The sequence below is a fragment of the Monopterus albus genome, unplaced genomic scaffold (assembly GCF_001952655.1).
Source record: "Monopterus albus unplaced genomic scaffold, M_albus_1.0 scaffold31.1, whole genome shotgun sequence".
Lineage (NCBI taxonomy): Eukaryota > Metazoa > Chordata > Actinopteri > Synbranchiformes > Synbranchidae > Monopterus > Monopterus albus.
In genome coordinates this window covers 5,878,113-5,899,023 of record NW_018127911.1, presented here as the reverse complement: position 1 = coordinate 5,899,023, position 20,911 = coordinate 5,878,113, and the positions used below count along the sequence as shown (strand labels likewise).

Sequence of the window (20,911 nt, the reverse complement as noted above, 5' to 3'; positions counted from 1 at the left end):
TGTCAACAGTTCTGACAGTCCCTGTCTGCATTATACTGTATGTGTGTGCCTTGCATGTCAAGCTTGCAGACATAAGGATCTTCACTTACAGATTCATAGCTGTGAACAGCTCTGACAGACCCTACTGTATAGACCTATAGAAAGAAAGTTTCAAACAGACATTCATTACTTCATATGCTTTTACATCATGTGTTTGTATTGTCATGAGTTGTCATACAGCTGGGCTGGTGCCTAAAATACACAGCGGTGGACAGTATTGTAACTAAGTACATTTACTCAAATACTGTACTTGAGTATAATTTTGAGGTATCTGTGCTTTACTTGAGTGTTTACATTTTCTGCTACTTCATAATTGGACTTCAATGCATTTCAGGAAAAATACTGTACTCACTACATTTATTTGATAACTTTAGTTACTTTTCAAAATCAGATTAATATGAAAAAATACAGTGTAATCATAAGACTTTACTGATCTCTGGTGGAAAATTCACAAGCTGGCCAGCAGTATGTAAAGTATTTCAAATTATAAGAACATAAAATAGTTCAAATTAGTTTCACCTTTATCAGCTGAGACATTAAATGTGATTCTGCTTTTGTCCCCTATTAAGTTACTATACCCTGATGCTTGTGTGTATTGTGATAATATTATTTGTACTACCATGAGCTCAATGAAAAGTGTATATTTCAAGTGAAGCAGGTGGAAGAGTGGGAGATGGAGAATGACAAGGAAATACTGTAAAGGAAAACTTAATAAGAAAGGAGGAGAAAGTAAAAGAAAAGGCGAAGAAAGATGGGACAGGAAAGATGAAGAACAAAGAGAAGGAGAAAGTGGCGAAAGGGACAAAGAGGAGTGAGGAGAAAGAAATGAATGAGGTCAAAGACCAAACAATGAGGAAGAAGAAGCAGGAGAAGAAAGAGAAGAACAGGATGATGACAGTGCATCCCGCCTCCTGAATCCCCCACCCCATCTTCCATTCCCTTCCTAACTTACATAGTACAGTAAAGTACAGTTAACAGTTTTCAGTTAGTTGAAAACTTCATGCTACATTTCAAAAAATATATATATACTATGCACTCACTGTATTTATTTGATAACCTTAGTTACTTGTTACTTTTCAGTATGGCTGTGTCCGAAACCGCATACTGTGCCAATACGTACTGAAAGAGATGAAGTACCTACTTACTGACCGTTAAAACAGTAGGTACTGTATAGTATGAAGCCTGGTAGTATGAATGAGATTCGGACGTACTACATCCGCCATGTTTGTCATTATAAGATTTCATTGGGAAATTCACAAGCTACCAGGTGGTGTGTAAAGTACTTCAAATTATTTATAAGGTAGTTAAAATTAGGTCCACCTTTACCAGTTGCAACATAAAATATGATGTTCACAATAATGCATCAATAATTACAGTGTAATCCAAAGAAAGGATATATGTTGATGTGAACTGTGCCATTCTGCATAATGAGCACCTTTACTTTTGCTAGTTTTAGTACATTTTGTCACTAATACTTTCATACTGTTAATTAAGTAACATTTTGAATGCAGGACCTTCACATGTATTTTACCCTGTGGTCTTGATTCTTTTACTTTAGTAAACCAGCTGTGTACCACTTGATATACATGCACCATACCTAAATTAAAATATCCTGTGTCATCATACAGCTGCAGAAGGGCCAACTGCTCTCTGGAGCAATCCTGACAGATATCAGCTGATGTCTGTCTGTGCTCATGGGAAATGTAGTTAAACAGTGATCACAAATCAACAGCGTTTACCATTGCAGAAATGTTGCCAGTGATCTCAGCACACAGTGTGAAGAATTTCCCGTTAAATCTAAACAGAGCTGCTGATGCTGTAGCAGAGCTGTACTGGAAAAGTAGAGCTCAGAGCATCAAGGTGTTAGGCTGCATCAAAGCCCATTGTATGGAAGAGATTTACAGTAAAAGCCTCTGTGCTCCATTCAGGGACATGTTCTGTCAAGCCTGCCTGGCATGTCAACTGACTGGCCGCATTGCCATGTACAAAGTTAAACCTTTTGCAGTCAACAAACTTGAATGGGTTGGAAGTCTGAGCTTCTTCATGTAGCTGCATGTTTTAAAAGGTTTTATTTAGCTGTATCACATAATACCAACCTGTTTACCACTGGAGTAAACACACTGATTGACATTCTGCAGTTATAATTTAACAGTCTGCCTTCTCATTTTAAATGTTGCATTTGACCTGACTTAAAGTAAAGTATGGCACACAATCTCCCATAAAACCTTCAGAACTTAAAGAACAAACATACTGTATATATAAAGCTTCTGAGGGGAGTCGGTGCCAAAAAGACAATTAAAATAAATGAAATCTACAAATAAATAAAATCTCACAAAAATTCAGTGTACACTACATAACAACACTGAGGGATACACAGATACACAAACCTCGAAACCTACAGTAATGTGGGTGTCTGTAAAGAATAAAACATATAAGGAATATACAAAAGTAGATTAATAGACAAATACTTTCTAAATGTACAATGACAGTAGAACTTGACAAAAGAATTGTAGTGCAATACAGAAATTAAAGGAATTATTGCCACTAACCCTGATTATATCAAGTATAAAAACAAATAACAAGTTACTAAAGTATCACATAACAAAAATATATGAGGTGATTTTTATTAAAGATACGTAAATCTTAATCTGAAATGAGAAATCATCTGTAAGAATGAAACTAGAGAAGAATCGTCATTTAGTCACTGGGGTTCCTGGGGCCTGGTTTGATAGTGTTTAGTGTGAATATCCAATAGGCTTCTCATTGCTTAATTGCCTTTCAGTCTTCTCATTGGATTAAACAAGCAAGATATGCATTACCATGTGAGCTGTAGAGGTGCTAGTTGGTGGATTTGTTTTATTTTTAATTTTGGGCAGAGCCAGACTACAGTAGCTGCTTCCCCCTGCTTCTACACTTTATGCTGCACTAAGCTCACTGGCTGCTTCTGTCAAATCAGCCTTCTTTGGCAAGCAAATTTCCCAGAATTTCAGACTATCCCTGTCACAGCAAAGCCTTTACCTACAAGTTTTCTTTACAATATTTTAGTTTGAGGTTTAGTTTTAGCTTTAACCTACTCTAATTCCCTTTTCTCTCCCTCCTAGCTGCTCATCACTACATTTGTCCTATTTCAGTCTTCTCTCCTCCACCATCTCTTCATATGCCAAACTTCATAAACAGCACTTTTGTTTGTTTCAGTGATTTCTGCTGTAAATAACTAGCTGGTGGTAATATTTCATTCGCCTTGTACAGCAGCATCATTCACCCAGCTGGTCATGCCTCGTTCCTTCCTCAGGGTGCTGTGATCACCCCAGCTGCAGCCATAGAGCCCAGCTTGTCTCTTCACCCCTCCAGTGTAATGGCCCCTCTCACCCAACAGATGAACCACCTGTCTCTGGGCACTACAGGCACTGTGAGTTCCAGCTTTTACCTCCTCTAAACCATCTGACCCTGTATGTATGTGCATGTTTACATTAGTTAATACTCGTTAGTACTGTTTATTTCTTGTTAATACTGCTTATTTTGTTATATTACACTGCCTTATGTTGGTTTAATGTTTACTTGCCCCTTGTATGGGGATATGTACATACACATTGAGAGCATATGTACAAAAGTCAAATTCCTCGTGTGTCCAACACACCTGGCCAATAAAGCTGATTCTGATTCTGATTCTTATTCTCTGATTTCTGTGATCACTTGTAACTGTTATCCTTAGGCATTATAGAAAATACCTTTTCCTTGCAAGAACTGTGAAATGTGCAATGATCTTGGGCCAAAGCCAAACCGTTATGAAATGTTACTGTAAAATGTAAAAAAAAGAAAAAAAAAAGCATGTCTCAGTGGGAATATCAGGCACTACTTTTAATCAGTTTCTAGAAGAGATATTTTCTTGTGTCCATATTATTATTATTATTGTCTGTGCCCTTTCTTCCCTCTGCAGTACATGCCTGCTGCAGCAGCTGCTCCTATGCAAGGAACCTACATTCCACAGTACACTGCAGTGCCTGCCTCTGCCATCACAGTGGAAGTAAGGACAACAAGAAGTTGTGTATTGACTTTATGCGGGTTCCTCCTTTATATCAAGTTCATACAACAGCCTGTGCTACAATGACCTTAACAGAGCTGTATTTATAAGATTTAGTGCCTGGGATTAAAAGCATATTTGGCCTCATCTCAATTATACTGATGTTGAAACAAAAAACAAGTTGGAAAATGTGTACTGTGTCAAGAATTTGAATTCAATATTACTGTAAGTATATATTCACAATTATTTCATTGTGTGACTTTCATATCTTGATTAATGTTGTTGTAGCTTTGAATGGCTTTGAATTGAATTAGGTCTGCGAGCACCCGAAGGTGCAATAGCACACCTATTGTTATTTTGCAAATGTCTTCTTCTTTTTATTTTTACATTTCTACTAATATTACACTGTGCTACTCTTCCCACAGTTTCCCACAGTGAACCATATGCACGTAATTCAAGTTCATTGGTAATAGTGTGCTATGACTTTAGAAGGTCAAGTGAGACTGAAAACAAACTGACACCAAAAGCCTCCTCCTGACTGCCATTATATCATATTACCTAGCATCAATGTAAACTACGAACTTCTGGTTGCAACAAACTGTGCACACTACAGCCTCCAGTCCGAAACTACCATTAGCTGGCGAACTTGATTTTTAAAACAGGATGAAGAAGATGGAAAAACAACAGAAGCACTGTAGTCAGCAGAGTGTCATGGAGGGGGCGAGGATAGCGGAGAGACACATCCTGCCCCATTTTCACTTGATTTATCAGACAATATGTAAAATCTTAGTTTCTGCACCTTTACATGACAACTAAAATTTTGTAGCTGCTTTGTGATACCTCATGCATTTATTGCCACTGAGGGAACTTCAGGTTGTAAGTCTGGATAATATTGGAAGGCCTTTCTGTCTGGAGTTTGCTTGTTGTCACTACACCTGTGTGGGTTTCCTCCAGGTACAGTACTTCCTCCAGACTGTGGGGGGAAGTCCCATAGTCCAAACATACAGGTTAGGTCTTTCTTTGTATGCCAGCCCTGTGACAGACCGGCGCTCTGTCTGAGGTGTACCTGGCCTCTCACCCAGCTCCCGTGCAAACACATAAGCGGGTATAGTTAGTGCCTCTATAGAGATACTAGTTTTCATTTCTTAAAATGAGTGGCAGGCCTTAAACTGGTGCTGTCTGACAAGTTGACAGTTGGTATTGACTTTTAATCAATACCAAGTTATTGTTTTTTTGTCTTTGGTAGACTGTATCCTGCAGATTGTCTCAGTGAACTTTCTTTCTTCACTTGTATAACTGAAGTTTGAAATGAAACCGTTTGACAGCATGTGGTTGTTTAATACCGGACTCATTTCTGTAACTGTGTTTCATGTGTCAGGGTGTGGTGACGGATCCTTCTCCACAGACAGCCGCCCCCTCCTCACAGGATGGCAGTGGGCAGCAGCCTTTATCAGTGGAGAATACAGGGGATCATGCCACAGCCTACTCTTACCAGCAGACTAAGTGAGTGTAGTGAGTAGACAGCTTTATTTTCATGACATTCTCCCTGTAGTGCTAGTACAGAAATGTTATCTTATTACATCCTGCACTGCACTGTCAAGCTTTAGTGAAGTGCTGTTCCACTGTTTTATATTTACAAAAACAGTAGACGCTTCTGTTGAAAGTGGATGCCAAGTAAAATGGAAGCTGAATGTCAGTCTGAGATTCTGGTACCATGTAGCACTACATGAACTATTACAGTTGAGTGCAACAGTTTGCATCCTCTTACCTTGAATTGGCAATTGGTAAATCAAATAATTTTTTTCTTTTCAGCATAATATTTAATGCACATTCAGCTAGTACAAATATTTCCTCATAAACAGAAGTAACAAAAATGGTAAGTGTATAAAAATAAAAGTATAGTAAAATAATGAAAATCACATCAGTGCAACAGTTTATACCCCCCTTATGAAATGTTCTCTGTTTTGTATGTCCTCCCTAACCTCCTCTGACCTCTTTGGGTACCCTCTGAGCAGCATTTGCATCCTTTTCAGCTGTAATTTTAGCCCCGTCCTCTTGGCATCCTTGTTTTAAGTCTACCAGATTGCTTGGTTGTCTGCTATGTATGGCCTTCTTCAAATCGATCCACAGGTTTTCAATGATATTTGAGTCTGGAGACTGGGAAGGCCATTCTAAAACATTTACCTTATTGTTTTTAAACCACTGCTAAGTTGACTTTGCTCTGTGCTTTGGATCATTGTCTTGTTGGAAGGATCCACTGCCTCTTCATTTTTTGCTTTCTTAGTGATGGTAGGAGGCTCTGCTCTAAAATCTTCTGATATTGGGCTGCATTCACTCTTCCTTCCACTTAAAGCAGAGCTCTAGTGCCTAACGCAAACATGCACCCCCAAAACATCAATCAGCCTCCACCATGTTTGACTGTGGGAATGGTGTTCCTGTCCTCGTAGGCAGAGGTTTTTCCTCACTGCACATACCTGTGTGAATTATGACCAAATAATTAAACTTTGGTCTCATCAGACCATATAATCTTGTTTCAAAACTTATTTGGTTTGTTCACATGCTCCTTACCATGCTCCAAGTATGTCTCCTTATGTCTAGAAGTAATCACTGGCTTCCAGCATGGTTTTCTCTCAAACAATCCAGCCTTGTCGAGACTACACTTGACTGTGGAGTTGTGGACGTTTATTCCATTTGCCTCTAAGAACTTTGTCCAGTCCACTTTTGTTTGTTTTGGATTCTTACGTAGCTCTTGAGCAAGTTTTCCTAGCTCAAGCTTCCTAGTTTCCTTTCAGTTACAGTATCACTGAAAACCTGTGGATCACTTTGAAAAAGGCTGTACATAGCAGACAACAAACAAGCTGGTAGACTTGGAACAAGGAGGAATGGGCTAAAATTACACCTGAAAGGCTGCAAACGCTGCTCAGAGGGTACTCAATCTTACTATAACTTTCTTTTGATACACTCCCTGACCATTTTTGTTACTTCTGTTTATGCAGAAATATGTGTACTAGCTGAATGTGCATCAGATATTATGTTAATGAGAAAAAAGTCTTTGTTTTACTCTTTTTTCCATTTCAAAGTAAGAGGAGAGAACCTTCAAAGAGAGAACCTTTGCACTCAATTGTAGATATGCCATAAATATTTCTTTTTTTTTAGACTAGTCAAGAACTTTTATTTTTAAGGGTTCCCTACCAAATATTGTTGAATTGTCACCGTAGAAGCCCAGTGTGTTTGTCCAAGTCCCTGTAAGGAATGGAAGGATGAAAGAGTGGAAGTGCTGGAGGAGAAACAGCTAGAAAGACTAAAAAAACTGTCTGGCAAATGATCATTCTTATACTTAGTTCTTTTATGGGCTGACAAATAAGTTCATCAGTGAGCTTTAGATGTCCTGATTAAGCTGATTAGTTACCTTCTAACAGACCCAGGAGAGCCATTTCCATCTGTTTCCACTCTTTTGCTGAGCTACCCGGCTAGTGGCTGTAGTTTTATATTGATGATACAGACATGAGACTGGTAAATACAGAGTAATTAGCTATAGAAAACAAAAGACAATAAGATAATAAAAGACACAATCCTGTGCCATTTGATGTGTTTTTTTTGGATGCAGAATTATGTCAGTTTTTGCTTGTAAAACATTCCCTTCCCTTTTTTTGTCTCTCTCCTGGTGTTTGTCTTGTCTTTCTGCCTCCTAGATAACCAGCCAATGTTTTGTTTTACATGCAGTGGCTGGACAATGAGTGCTGGGCCTACTTTAAAAACTAACATTGTCCACAGCTTCCTCTGTTACCCTTTTTTATTGACTTGTTTTTCTGTCTCCTTTAGATAACAGGATTGGTGGGAATCTTTGCTGCATTGCCTTTAGAAGGACTGCACTGAGGTGCTGGACACAGAAAGAATCAAAATGAAACAAAGACAAAAAAAAAGGAGGTGACATGGATGACACTGAGAGGAGAATGTGCCCACTGTGCACAGGCACCAAATAAAAGACAAAACGAAGAAAAAATCATTTATGTTTCTTATCCGGTTCAACTATGAAAATTCAACGATAGTTTGCTGAACTTGAGGACAATGAAATGAAACTGCAACTCTGAGTGTATCATTTCTCACCGTGAAACTGGACTTTGCCTCCAAAGGAAAAAAAAGAGAAGATATAGACTGAAATCTAAATTCAACCAACAAGTTGTACAGAAAAAAAGAACATTTGAATGTGCAGGTAGATTTTCAGACTTTTTTTTTAAACAGGAAGGAAGAAGAGTCTAGGGGGAAAAGTTGTCTTCCTTTAATATTAAGCTACATTATTTTCATTCTTTTTAATTCTTTGAGTAGTTTTCTAGAGTATTAATGTTTTTGTAAATCTTTATTGCCTTAATTTTCTCAAACTTTGGGGAAAAAAGTTTCCATAGTGTTGAATTAAAAAAAACAAAACAGATTGAATGGTTGAATGATTTGAGTTCCTTATCAGGAGCCTCTACGGTGAGACCTACAACGTTATCTGTACAGGATTTTTTTTTTAAAAAAGGTTGTATTTGTATGAAGATGATTTTAAATGATGTGGTTCGATGCAGCTGATGTTGGTTGGTAGAAAAAAAAACTTCTTTAATGTGACTTGTGGGAAAGGGTTAATCCACTGCTTCCTGGAAATTGGAGTTTAGTTCGATCATGAGATAAAGGTTGCATATTTTCATCGCATTTGTATTTTTTGGTTTTTGATTGTAGTCTTTTTACCTTCCAGTTTGGTTGTTTTTTTCTTCACCTGCTTTGCTTGTCTCACTGCAAAAAGAAAGTTAAAAAAAAAGCTAAATTTTTGATTTTTAAAAAAATCAGGAAAACACTAGGGTTTTTAAATGTACAAAAAGGCAATAGTTTTAGTTAAATTGTTGACAGTTTCCTGAGTCATTCTTAACTGTTGCTCAAACACAGCATACAGGTAACATATTTTATACCAAAGATGAAGAAACTAGGTAGTGAAGAGTTCTTCCTTGTGTCACTTTTTCTTTTGTGTTTCACCTCTGAAATGGTGGTTTGTCAGTGACTGAAAACATGTAGTACATTTAATTGCCTCAACCAGAAATTGTGTCTCTGAGGATGTCCAATGATCAGACATGGTGTGGACCTAAGGTAACATCTGGCTGTAACATCTGTTTGAGCGGCCAGGCACCCTGTGGTGTGGAGATGGTGGAGGAGGTAGCTGAAATGCATTATGCCATGTACTGTAGAATATTAAACCCTGTGGCTGCAGTAATCAATCTCAACCTAAATACCAAGAGTGAGATGCTTAGGGGGGCTTCTCAAAATTCTTTAGATTTAATCGTTTTGAAATGCATAGTCTAAATCTGTTTTAAGCCACTGTCTTGCCAGTCACAGGCCATTTATAATATGAACAGTGTGATGTTTGAGGAAAGCTATTTCTGTTGTACAAAGTCATTTCAGATTATGTACAGTATATTGTCCTAAAAGGACAAGGAGATTTTTGATGTTCTTATTCATTTTGCATTGCCTTTTTTGACAAGTGATTATAATATGCGAGCTGCTAAACACTTTTCAGTATTGGGGATTGAGGTCACCTTCTTCTGAGTGGGCGTGGAATAGGTGAACCTCCAGAGTGACAGTTACTGACATTTTTAAACTGGGATAAAGACAAAGGTAATGAGGCTCTGCATTATTTGTACTAAGCAAGAGTGCATCAGGTGAGGACAAAAAGCTAAACATAAACACTTAGCTGTCTGACACTGGCTCTGAGGTGACCCTCTATCAGTGATAGGAAGCTAATGGAACAGACACACACATAGGGAAAGCATGGTTCAACCAAAACCAAGCAGATACAAACCTTTATTGGAAGGTAAATTATTGAAAAATACCAGACAGAGTGGGGAAAGCAAGAACAAAAGTAATATTTATGAGATTTTTTTGTACAAGTGTGTAAAAGAAGGAAAACAGAAATAACTTTAATGATGCTATTTTTTTATTTGCTTGGTCTCATGCCTACCATCTCTTTCAAATTGTGATTCTGAGAGTGTCTGTAGAAGTGGATATTGCTGTAGATTCAAATGCCTCTTTTCTTTGTTTTCTTTTTAGACAAATCTTTCAATAAAAAACATTTCAGTCAGCACCCATCTTTTTAGATTCTGCAGGTACAAGGCAGTACCACTAGAGAGCACTATTGTTGAGGTCCTGGATTTGTAGGATGTTGTTGGAGGATGTGTATGTGTGTGTGTGTGTGTGGGTGGGTGTAAGTTTAATAAGTCATCAGTGATTTTACAGTTGGTGGACACAGATAAAACAGGCGCTTATTGTTAAACAGCCATAGCTGTTCTTTAATTTCTATTTTGCAATTTAATAAATTAGATTTGAAGACCTATGATTTTAAGTTTCTAATATAAAATTAAATAACATGCTGAGCTCAGGTAATTACATCACTTATCTGAGTCATAAATGACCATCGACAAAAGGTAGAGTTGTAGATAGGTTTATTACATACGCTATAAAGAGAGAATTCTCAAAACAGACCCTTTACAGTGCATCACATGAGAATCGTGCATATACATATATCAGCAGTGCAAAGACAATATCACAGAAAAAGTTTCCTAAATAAAGTATGATGGATACAGAATGTCAAGCTTGTACTCAAGCTGTTTTCAGTCAGACCTGCCAGTGAGGAAATATCCTTCTCTTACTAAAGCGTACCATAAAAAGGTTTTTTAGTTTTTAATTCTTGACAGTGATTTATCAATTAAATGTTCTGGATGTACTTAACATGCACAGCTTAGACAGTCAGTCCCATTTGTTGCTCCCTCTCAGCCATACCTTTTCCATCTAGATGTAATTAACAGTTTGAAACGGTCTCAGGATTTTTGTTGCGGACTGACTGGGGCTCTTCTCAAAACTGTCAGCAACAACAATTCCAGTAAATATGTTGTTATCTAAGCTTTATACCTGTAAACTAGTTTCTGCTGATTACATCTCTCATCAAAATCAAATTGACACAATCAGACATTGTTCATTTTATAAACAATTCCATATATAAATTAGACTGAAAACTATACAGTACATGTGTGTTGTCAGTATTGACAGGAAGTATTCTCAACACTGCATTTGATTTCCTGGTGTTGTTTTCAAACTACTCCACTGACTTATAGCTTCAACCTTCTTTTATGGGATTAACCAGTTATGCATTTCTAATATTTATCCAACAGGTCGCTTTTCTTTATGTACTGAATGAAAACCTTCCCTGCAATGGAACAAAATAAGGTTAGTTTATACTGTGCCTAATGTATTTAATGGTAAAATAACTAAACCATTGTTGCACTAAATAATTTTCCAAAATTGTTGGCTACTGTCCAAACTCAGATAATACATTTTGTTTACTCTTTTAATTGGTTGCAAATTCACTGTATACAACTTTAGACCATGTATTTAGTTTTCAGAAATCACAAAAATCATGAGATCGTTCACATTTAATATATTATTTATTAGGGAGGTTTTCATACAGTAAACGTGGACTGTTATTGTGTAGTTACAGTTTCAAATGAGTTCATACTTATAAAAAACACGTCAGTAAAGCCATGATTAAGTGCTATCATTCTGTATGTGAAGAAGATACATTCTGTCTAATTACAGGTACAATACAGGAAAAAAAAACAGTGAATGTGTGAACAACCTGTTTTCTTGAGGGGTGTGTGCGTGTGTGAGCACATAAGTGCGAATATACATATAAAATCCCATTTTAAAGTTACATAATGTTGAGATTATATAATGTGTGATGAGGGTGGGGACATTTTTGAATGCTCTTTGCACCATTTGTGCACCTTTCAGGCAACTACCGTGTCACCTTTTGATTTGTAAAACGGCTGTACTTCCCTTTAGAACGCAGTCAACTTAATGAGAAAAGTTTGGGAAGTGTGTGACTTTCCCTAAGGTAAATAAAAATGAACTAATGCTAAGAGCCCATTTTTACTCTCAATGAAACCAATCTCACATGTGAAGTTTGCTCAAAGACTCAAAGGCTGGATACACAGTGAGGTTTTCATGTGAATGTCCTTCATCAGTTTTGAAAGATTGAAGCAGAAGGCATTAAATGGCTCAGGCTGAAAAATAACTAACATTTACATTTCAACACTGAACACAAGTTCCCCTTACAGTATCCTACAGTAGCACTCTGGCTACTTAGAGGATTACAGCAGCCCTCAAGGCTTTCAGTGGCAGATCATTCTCTTTGTGACTTACACTCTCAGTAGCAGGTGCGAATGAGGATGATGAAAACTATGACAACAGTTACAATGGTTAGTGCTGAAAATAAAAAGATAAGGCCAGCGAAGACAGGGTCTGTCATGGGGGGGAGTTCTTTCACTTCAGATGGGATCATGTTGGACATACTCAGCATGTAACCCAGACTCCACCCTATGCTGGTGTTCTTTACCTGAAGAGAGGAGAAGAGATTTTTCTTTTTCACTGTGGATTTACATGCTGCACACAATGTTGTTTCAGTAGTACATGCTGCCAGTTAGCTAATACGTCATTTGGCATGTCTATAAAATTTGAGATTAGTTTTGTCATGAAGTTACACTGTTACAGCTTGAGGGCAAAATATGATTCATAGCACCCAAAGAGTGCCCCTATTAAGAAATCCAACTATGTCTGTTAAGTGACTTTCTTAAAAAAGGCCAACTGCCAGATTCCCAGACAGCCCAAAGGCAGCACACAGCACACTTGCTCTCTTGTTGGGATTGGAAATTGGGAGAATTGCCAGCTGTTGAGGAACTTCCATGCAATCAAGTCTAAAGGGTAACCGCCAATACAATTTGGGATCTGTGCTTGTAATGTGCACATTTTAAAGTGATCTTGCTTTATGACTCATGAGTGATGAACTGAGTGTCACGGAGCAGGAATTCCCGTCTGTTCAGAGAGTTCCATTGTCAAAGACGTTCCGTATCCTCAGGGTGTCCCGGGGCGATACATCGCCTGACTTTTACTCTGCCCTCAACGTTTTCAGTGCAGATGATTGGCATGTCAGCCATTCATATTTAATGGGTCCCAGTGGGTGGTCCCATTCACACTTATTTATGTTAAAGGCTGTTAAATGTCACTGTCTGAGTAGCTGGTGACTGCTCAAATACAATTCTTATCAAATTGCATTGTCTGCCTTATTCCGGTGGTGTAGTTCATCTTTAAATATATGAGAATTAGTTTGCTGTGAGAATATATACATAATAGAGAATAAATAGAGTGGATATACTTTGGCTTTGGCTTCAGAAACAAACGCAATTAAATGAAATGAAATTAAAATTACATATCTGTGTGTGTGTGTGTGTGTGTGTGTGTTTTCAACCAACCTCTTTTTGGAAGTCAATGTTTTTCCAGGTTTCTTTGTCAAATTTGTATCCATCTACCAGCAAAGTGAAGACATAGTGAGCTGAATAACAGAAGCTCTTGAGGTATGCATCATTCACTCCTTGCTTTTCTTTCTTCAGCTGAAGAAACACAAAACAAAAATCAGAGTTTAGCCTGTGATTAGGAAGAACAATTACGCAAGTGAATTAAATTGAACTCAATAACTAAATAGCACTGTTGTAGTCAAGATGAAGACCAAAGACTATAACACCACGGGTTCTGTTTTCCTGCCAGCACAATTGAAAGCAGCTGTAGGTGGAAACAAAGTGGGCGACACATCCACTGGCTGTGCGCTCTGGTGAACTACAGCCAGTTCCAAAAATGGTTACAATTTAATTTTATTGCTTTCTTAAAATAGTTACAAAGTTACATACACTTGAGACCCCCGTGGGTTTTGCACATCAGATGCTGCTGTAAGTAAATTTCACTATATAATTGCTGCTGGTTTCAGGATAAGACACTTCCTTTCTTCCAGGCACAAAAGCTGGTCAGTGATATTAGCAGACTAAATAGTTATGTGCAATACTTCTACAATAAACAGTCTTGTCATTGTCAGTTCAGGAAAGGAGTACATAACTGGTAAGAGAAGAAGATACAAGGAAAGAATCTTTTTATACATATATTTTCATGTCATGACATCAGTGACATCAGACAGATTTCCATCTGCTCTTTAAAGGGGATGAGAGGAGCTGGTTTGATTGGACATAAATAAAGTTTTTCCTCATTCCTCACTGACTTTCCTTCTTTCTTACCTTCCCAAATTTTATTCCCTTTCTTCTCATCCTTGCCACCCTTCTCTTCCACCTTTTCCCCTCCTATAGATTTACCTTTGGAGGCATCCTTTCTTCCAGTCGTCATTTCTTATTGCTATAGCTGTGTACTATATTGAAGAACTTACCGGTGTCCATTGTGTTTGGCAGAATTTCGTAAGTGAGGAGTTGAACTGATCAAGATCTGATGTGCCATTTAACAGCAGAATCTTAGCAGTGTGGAAGAATCCGGCATATGCCTGGCAGGAACAGTAGAAACATAGTAAGGTGTTGTGCATCTTCATCTGCCTGCTTGCATGTGTTATATTTTTGCAGTGTTACCATAAATTCTCCCGTGACCGGTGGCTGCCCCACATTATTAAAAGAACAGTGGGATGAGGAGCAAGTCTCGAAATCAAATATGGACTTCACTATGCTCCCACACTTGTCTGAGTCCCCGTCTCCCACCATGGACAGTTTTTGCTCGGGGTTGTAGTTTGGGGGTTTCTTTGTGCACGCTGTTTCATAAATGGCTGAGGCATTCATGGTGTTGGTAAAACCTTTAGGGTAGCAGGGGTTTATAATGTTGGCTGGGTCAGATGATTCCTGGAACATAACAAGGAGGACACAAATGTCAAAAGAAGGATTGGAGCATGAGGAGGAAATAAAAGGAAAGAGAAGGAACAGGAAGAGACATGGCAGCATGAGATATGAGTCTGGACAGTGTTACTTATGCAGACAGGTCATATATAGATAGTATTTAAACCACTGCTTATTTACAGTACTTGAATTACACATTATCACATACTAATCCCAAAGTAAATACAAACTTTCGAGTTAACATTTTATACCAGAGCCCTCCTGCAAATTCATACCCATTACATGCATATTCTCTTTCAAGAATTAAGCTCTAAGCTACCAGAAATAATGCATTTCTAGCAAACTAGCTTGAGGACATTCACGGTCCAATCAATATTCTTAATGACATAATGCATCCTTGACTGGTCTCCCTTTGCCTGTTAGCAGCTCAGGAACAGCCTTGTTTCCTAATCAATTCATAACTGGGCATTAATGGACTTTGTCTTGCCCATGCATGCAAAAAAAGCATACATTCTTTCTGCTAATACACTTAAACATAAACGTAACACATGCTGTACAAGCAGCAAGCTCAGAAAAACAGTTTCTTGCATGCACACACATACAATAGATAATGATGATGAAGATGAATGAAAAGCTGTGTACCTGTACCACTTTGTCCAGAACCTTCTTCTCAGCTTCATTCTTGCCATAGCAGAGGTAGCTGTGTGTGTATACATTGTAAGGGTACCCGTACAGTTGGACATGCATGTAGTCAGGCCCACTGAGATCTTCCTGGACTGCAAAGGCAATCTGTGTTGATGCTCCACCAAGGTCCATGGATCCTACTGTCTTTGCTCCTTGTGGGCGTGCATAAGTGTTCCAAAGGTTTTTCTGCAAATAGAAAAGGTTAATATACAGTAAGATAAAAACCTACTACTCTATTTTTAATCCTTTTTCACATTTAAAGGGACAAGTATACATCAAGACAGCCCAGATGGACCGATGCCTATGTCTTACCTCTATGAAGTTTCCCTTGAGGTAGTTAACAGTGATCCACCCATACAGCCCTTCTTCTTGACCCGTAATGATGGAGGCATTTTGGAAGGAGAAGGGCAAAGAGCTTAGGTACTCTCTGAGTCTTGCTAGGATTTCATTGGACCTCTGTTCATCCTTATCACTTATGGCAAAGCAGAAAAGGAAGCAGAATTACAGCTCTTACAATCAGTCAAACATGGAATCAGTGTTATTGCAGAAAGAGTCTGACGTCTTGGACGACACAGTCTTGTTTTCCTGTTGAGTGTTAACTAAGCAGACTGATAACAGAAATTCTAGCCTATAAATAACTTTTATGCTCAGTAATAATACTGTACATTATTTTTATACATTATATATTGTCTCTAATACATTATAAGCAACATGATGAGAGAATATCCTTAAGCTAAAACTCATTTTGACACTTTCTCACTGTAGGAGTCTCATTCCAGCTGTAGCTCCCTTGGATGATTTTGTCCATGCAGTCTTTGAATGGTTTCCATGTTTCAGCATTTTTCTGCTCATCAACTTTCATCTCTGATATGCCAGGACCTGTGGGCACAAGCCAGGCCAAAATCATAGTCTTAAGTACAGCACTAAAAGCATGAACTAACATGTCGGAGTAAAAGTGTTTCACTTTCTTTTCTTAAACTGAATAAATATTGATGGAGTAGTGTACTGTATGTTTTAAATTTCAGAATATTTATTAGCCGCGGCTTTAACACAACACCAAAAAATGTATAACTTTTACACACAAAAACTGCAACATGCTCTTCTCATTGTATTGACAGAGACTCACCTGCAACTCTACAGTTCGCTATTTGCTTTACTACTCCCGTTTCATTCTCCTTCTCCCCTGGCCATTCGTACACATACACATTAGAACGAGATGAACCCGAGTCTATTACTATGCCATACTGAAGGGAAGGAGAAAAAGAATCATGTTATAACATCACATTTTTCCATTGCCCTAAGCGATTGCACTTCTTACCTTGATTAGTAAAAGATCTAAAACCTTTGAATTATGTTAATCTGACAAAGAGCCTAGACTGTTTTATGAAACTGTGGAGAGGCTTTTGTGACCCCCACACTCCAGCACACCTTTAAAAACACACACTCTGTTAGGGCAACCATTCATCACCATACTGACTGATGAGCTATCCTCTTTCTGGGACCCTGACCCTGACACCTGGATAACATTTTACATCACTGTCATATTCAGAACTGACAAAGATTTACAGCCAAATAATAAGCTCTTATAAGAATATGTGTATATCTGTAGATATCTGTGTATGCATGTGTTCACCTCTAAGTTATACTGTTTAAACCTCCACTTGTCCTGGATTACAGCAACAGCAACAAGGGCAGCAATACTGGCCAACAGGAGTAGCAACACTCCTGCTATGCGACACTTGTAGCCCACTTTCCGCTTGGAAACCATTTTCTGTTGGCAAGAAATAGGGTAAAAAAAAAGAGAAGCATGGGTATGCTAAAAGCATCTCAGCTCTCATGACGTTTAAGTGTTTCAAAAGTGATGATAGGCAGTAATAGCACACTTTATTCACTTTCAGCTGGAAAAAAATGCTGGCAGCATCAATAGTATTAATGGACTGAGCAATATCATGTGGTTTAGCAAACATTTTAATTCCAATAAAAGTATCTCTATTAGAGACAAATATGCAAAGTAATGACAGAAAACTAAAGTTTGTTTTGTGGTTTTAATGATGAATACAAGCTGCTCTCAGCTTAAGATGTTTTGAAGAAAGTGAACAGAGGACTTGAGGAGTGATTTTAGAGAGTTTTAGGATGTGTCCGGTTCTACCATGAAAAAAAGGTTCACAGCTTTTAAGGGCTTTCTGAGCCAGGAGAAAAAGCTTTGAGATTTTAAGGCTAAATATGCAAGACCTGCATGAGAAACCAGCAAATACTGTATGATGGCTGTTGAAGAACAGCACCTTTCTTAAATGCATCTGGACTTAAATACACTAATAGTGACCTAATGAGGATAACCTACACTAATGAATTCCACCTCTGTGACTGACTGAATTTGTTCAGGTCTTATGTGTATGGGTATAACAAATCCAACATAAAATCACTGCCCCATTTCTACATATGACTATAACGAAAAGCCATACTTTAAATCTAGAATAAAAATCTTGCTGCAGGCCATGGAAAAATACTCACCTCTGCTTTGTGACAGGCAACACTGTTACATGTCAGATCCACCATATGAGCAATGATAAAGAAAATGTATGGATTCACTAGCTTAAAAACGGGTTCTCATACACAAGACTGTTGTTCTTGTTCCTTGCCTCACACGTAGCACGACATGGCTGCAATTACAGATCACACTCAAAGTTTAACATAGTGTGCAGCAGAGATTCTTTATCCCTGAATACACACACCTAGAACTCACTATATATATTTGTTCATTCTGATCTTTTTTTTTCTTTCTTTCATGTTATTTATACCCTGTTCTTTAATATTATATATCACTGCTGACACAATATGCACAATACAGTAAACGACAATAATCTGGATAAAACTACAACTAAGATTAGCAGTGTCATGTTATGCAATTTGTTTATAGTAAGGGGAGTGGTAAATGGCATATGTTTCTTTATGAAGTCATGAATGAGAGCAAGAACTAAATCAACAATGAATACTAAACCAACATCATGCAATATCGCAACTCTGTCTCCTACAAATAGCATTTGTGTCCAACTAAACTATAACCGCAAATACCATTTGTAGGAAACATAATCACTGGCTGGATTAGGTTGAAACAATGTTTGATTGAATGAATGAAGCACTACATTTACAGCAACAGCAAGTTGCGGTCAGGTCGAACGGCAGGCATACAAAGTATGGTTTGCATCTACAGTCCCGTTGCAGTTCATTTGGGTATTAGTGTAATTGCTAGGAGACAGGGATGTTATAGCTTTGTCATAGGTGTTTTCATCAGACTGCCAAACCGCTGGTTGAGTGAGCTGTACCACAATTCTCTACCTAATGACAATGTTTGTTATTCTTGCTTGAGTGGTGAAACGAGGAAATACTCACACTAAAAGCAGGTCAACTAAGGTAACTTGGCTTTACTTTATCTTTGTTGTTTACTGTAATCTTTAAATCCTCTCTCTCTTTTTTCCCACTGTATATAAAAATCTTATAATCTGGGTTGTAACACCTAAACATTTAAGTACGTTACAGTATTGTCTGGTGCAAATGTCTTTTAAAGGTTACAGAAAGGCAACAATATATCTACTGTAATGCATTAACTTCTATCAGATGCTGAGATTCTAGTCTGTTGTTATTCATTTACACTTTTACTCTACAAGCAGTTGCAAATTCATATAATGCAGCATGCACTGTACTAGATAACATACATTTGGCTCTACTAGACTAGTCTGTTATCTATTCCCATGGTGAACCACCCCCTCTTACTCTACATTTGTTCACAAAGTAAAGAAATTAGAGGGATTTCATCTATGGGGATTAGCTAGTCAAAGGCTATAGTTAGTATTGAAGCTTCCACACGGTCAGCACCTACAGTAGTCCTGTGAAAACATTCATTTGAAGCTGGAGTCATATAACTCCTGCATATGAGCACATGTTGTTGCCTCTGCTTGTACTGACTGGTTCTCATGAGAGTGAGGCGTGATGTACATACAGTTGAAGGCAAATACACCCCTGCATATCAGACTGAATTACACAACACTGTAAAATAACTCACATAATGAAACTAACTTGTGTGAAACAGACCTTTAAGCATAAAGCTATTTATTCATTTACTTATTTTTCTATCAAAAGGCAAACAAGTGTTTTGTTAACAGGTAAATGAATGCGTGTGAGAAAGAGGTGGTGTTTGTCTCTTACCTTGACGGGGTGGTTTTTAGATCGTAGTTGTGAGCTGTGAATGAGACTGAGCTGGAGAAAGGATGAAGGAACACAGCAGGAAACAACAAAGTAGCAAAGCAGCAGAGAGACAGAACACAGGAGTGTGCTGTGAGTGGGAGAAGTGTAAAGAGTGACTGGTCCACAGGAACAGGAGTGGTGTGCCTCGGTAAAACAGTGAGAGAGGGAACATGGGAGGAGCAACGTCTACAAACTCCAGTTTTCACCACTCCAACCACACCAGTGGCAAGAGCAGCCGGGTTGTTTGCTGTCCGTGTCTCATGATTAAGCACATTTACAAGTACTTTATTTTTAAGTATGCATGAAACAATGTGAGAAGAGGTAGCGGGCACAGTTTTAAAGTTAATTGATGTAATCAATAAGATAAAGTGCAATGTGGCTGAGTGTCTGCTGTATGGGTTAGCACAAAGTCAGCTCTTATTTCATAGGTCTGAATTTAAGAGCTATGGACGATGAAAAGCACAGGATCTAGTAGTGTATCAGAAGTCACGGATGTGTGGATACATGCATGCTCTATTATGTTATACAGATGTGTTTGGTTTTTGCAGCACTGTTTGGAAACATCAGAAGTGCTTGCATTTCTGTGCATCTGTAAAACATGAACTCATTGTGCTGTGTTTGAGTAATTACTTCCTGAGGTGTGCTGTCCTACTCTCCCTGTTTATAACATCTGTAAAATGTCATATTAGTGGAAAGTCTTCAGAGTACATCAGTCTGAAGAGTCCAGATCGATGACCAAAACACTTTCAGTTCAGACAACATACCTAAACAATCCTAAACATTTTTATTTCAAAACACTACCATTGCTTTATTGATTCATTCACTTGTTAATGTTGTTAAGCCTCTTAATATCTACTCATTCACCAACTTGCCTCTTATGCTCACAAGCAACAGTTAGTTCCATTGCAGAAATTAATGATGTTCCTATAGGGCTGCAAAAACCTGCAAGAATGAGTTATAAATTTAATCAAGGCCACTTTTCCTCTACATGAAGGCAAAAAGATCAATCCAGAACCAGCCCAGAGGGAGAGGACCACTAAGGAAAAGAAAGAATCATAGCGTTCTACACCGATTATACAGCCTGCATGTCTCCAGTACCTGGTCTGTCATGAACAAAAGAAGATCTGAGGCCAAAGGGATAAAGTGGAGCAACCCAAAGGAGAAACATGTTAACACTAGAACCGCCAAC

At 38.1% G+C, this 20,911-nt stretch overlaps 2 protein-coding genes across 6 annotated transcripts in view; one reads left to right on the top strand and one right to left on the bottom strand.

The window, feature by feature from the left end:
• LOC109958323 (RNA-binding motif, single-stranded-interacting protein 3-like) overlaps positions 1–9,076 on the top strand; it is a 135,041-nt gene extending 125,965 nt beyond the window's left edge. For 2 of the 5 annotated variants that reach the window (XM_020596868.1, XM_020596863.1), the window contains exons 11-14: positions 3,289–3,448; positions 3,977–4,063; positions 5,439–5,563; positions 7,883–9,076. In XM_020596868.1, the coding sequence (XP_020452524.1) occupies positions 3,289–3,448; positions 3,977–4,063; positions 5,439–5,563; positions 7,883–7,886 (376 nt within the window). In that variant the 3' untranslated portion in view covers positions 7,887–9,076. Of the gene's footprint in view, positions 1–3,288; positions 3,449–3,976; positions 4,064–5,438; positions 5,568–7,882 lie in introns of those variants that run through there. The other 3 variants (XM_020596865.1, XM_020596864.1, XM_020596866.1) reach the window with 3 other exon arrangements.
• A 1,497-nt stretch (positions 9,077–10,573) lies between these two features.
• entpd3 (ectonucleoside triphosphate diphosphohydrolase 3) lies at positions 10,574–19,857 on the bottom strand. The gene is given in 11 exon segments (XM_020596804.1): positions 10,574–12,476; positions 13,390–13,527; positions 14,346–14,456; positions 14,539–14,802; positions 15,439–15,666; positions 15,793–15,952; positions 16,241–16,270; positions 16,272–16,359; positions 16,607–16,724; positions 17,114–17,251; positions 19,684–19,857. Coding segments are annotated over 10 exon segments (1,461 nt in total). The 5' UTR covers positions 17,249–17,251; positions 19,684–19,857; the 3' UTR covers positions 10,574–12,287.
• Between the last annotated feature and the right edge of the window lie 1,054 nt (positions 19,858–20,911).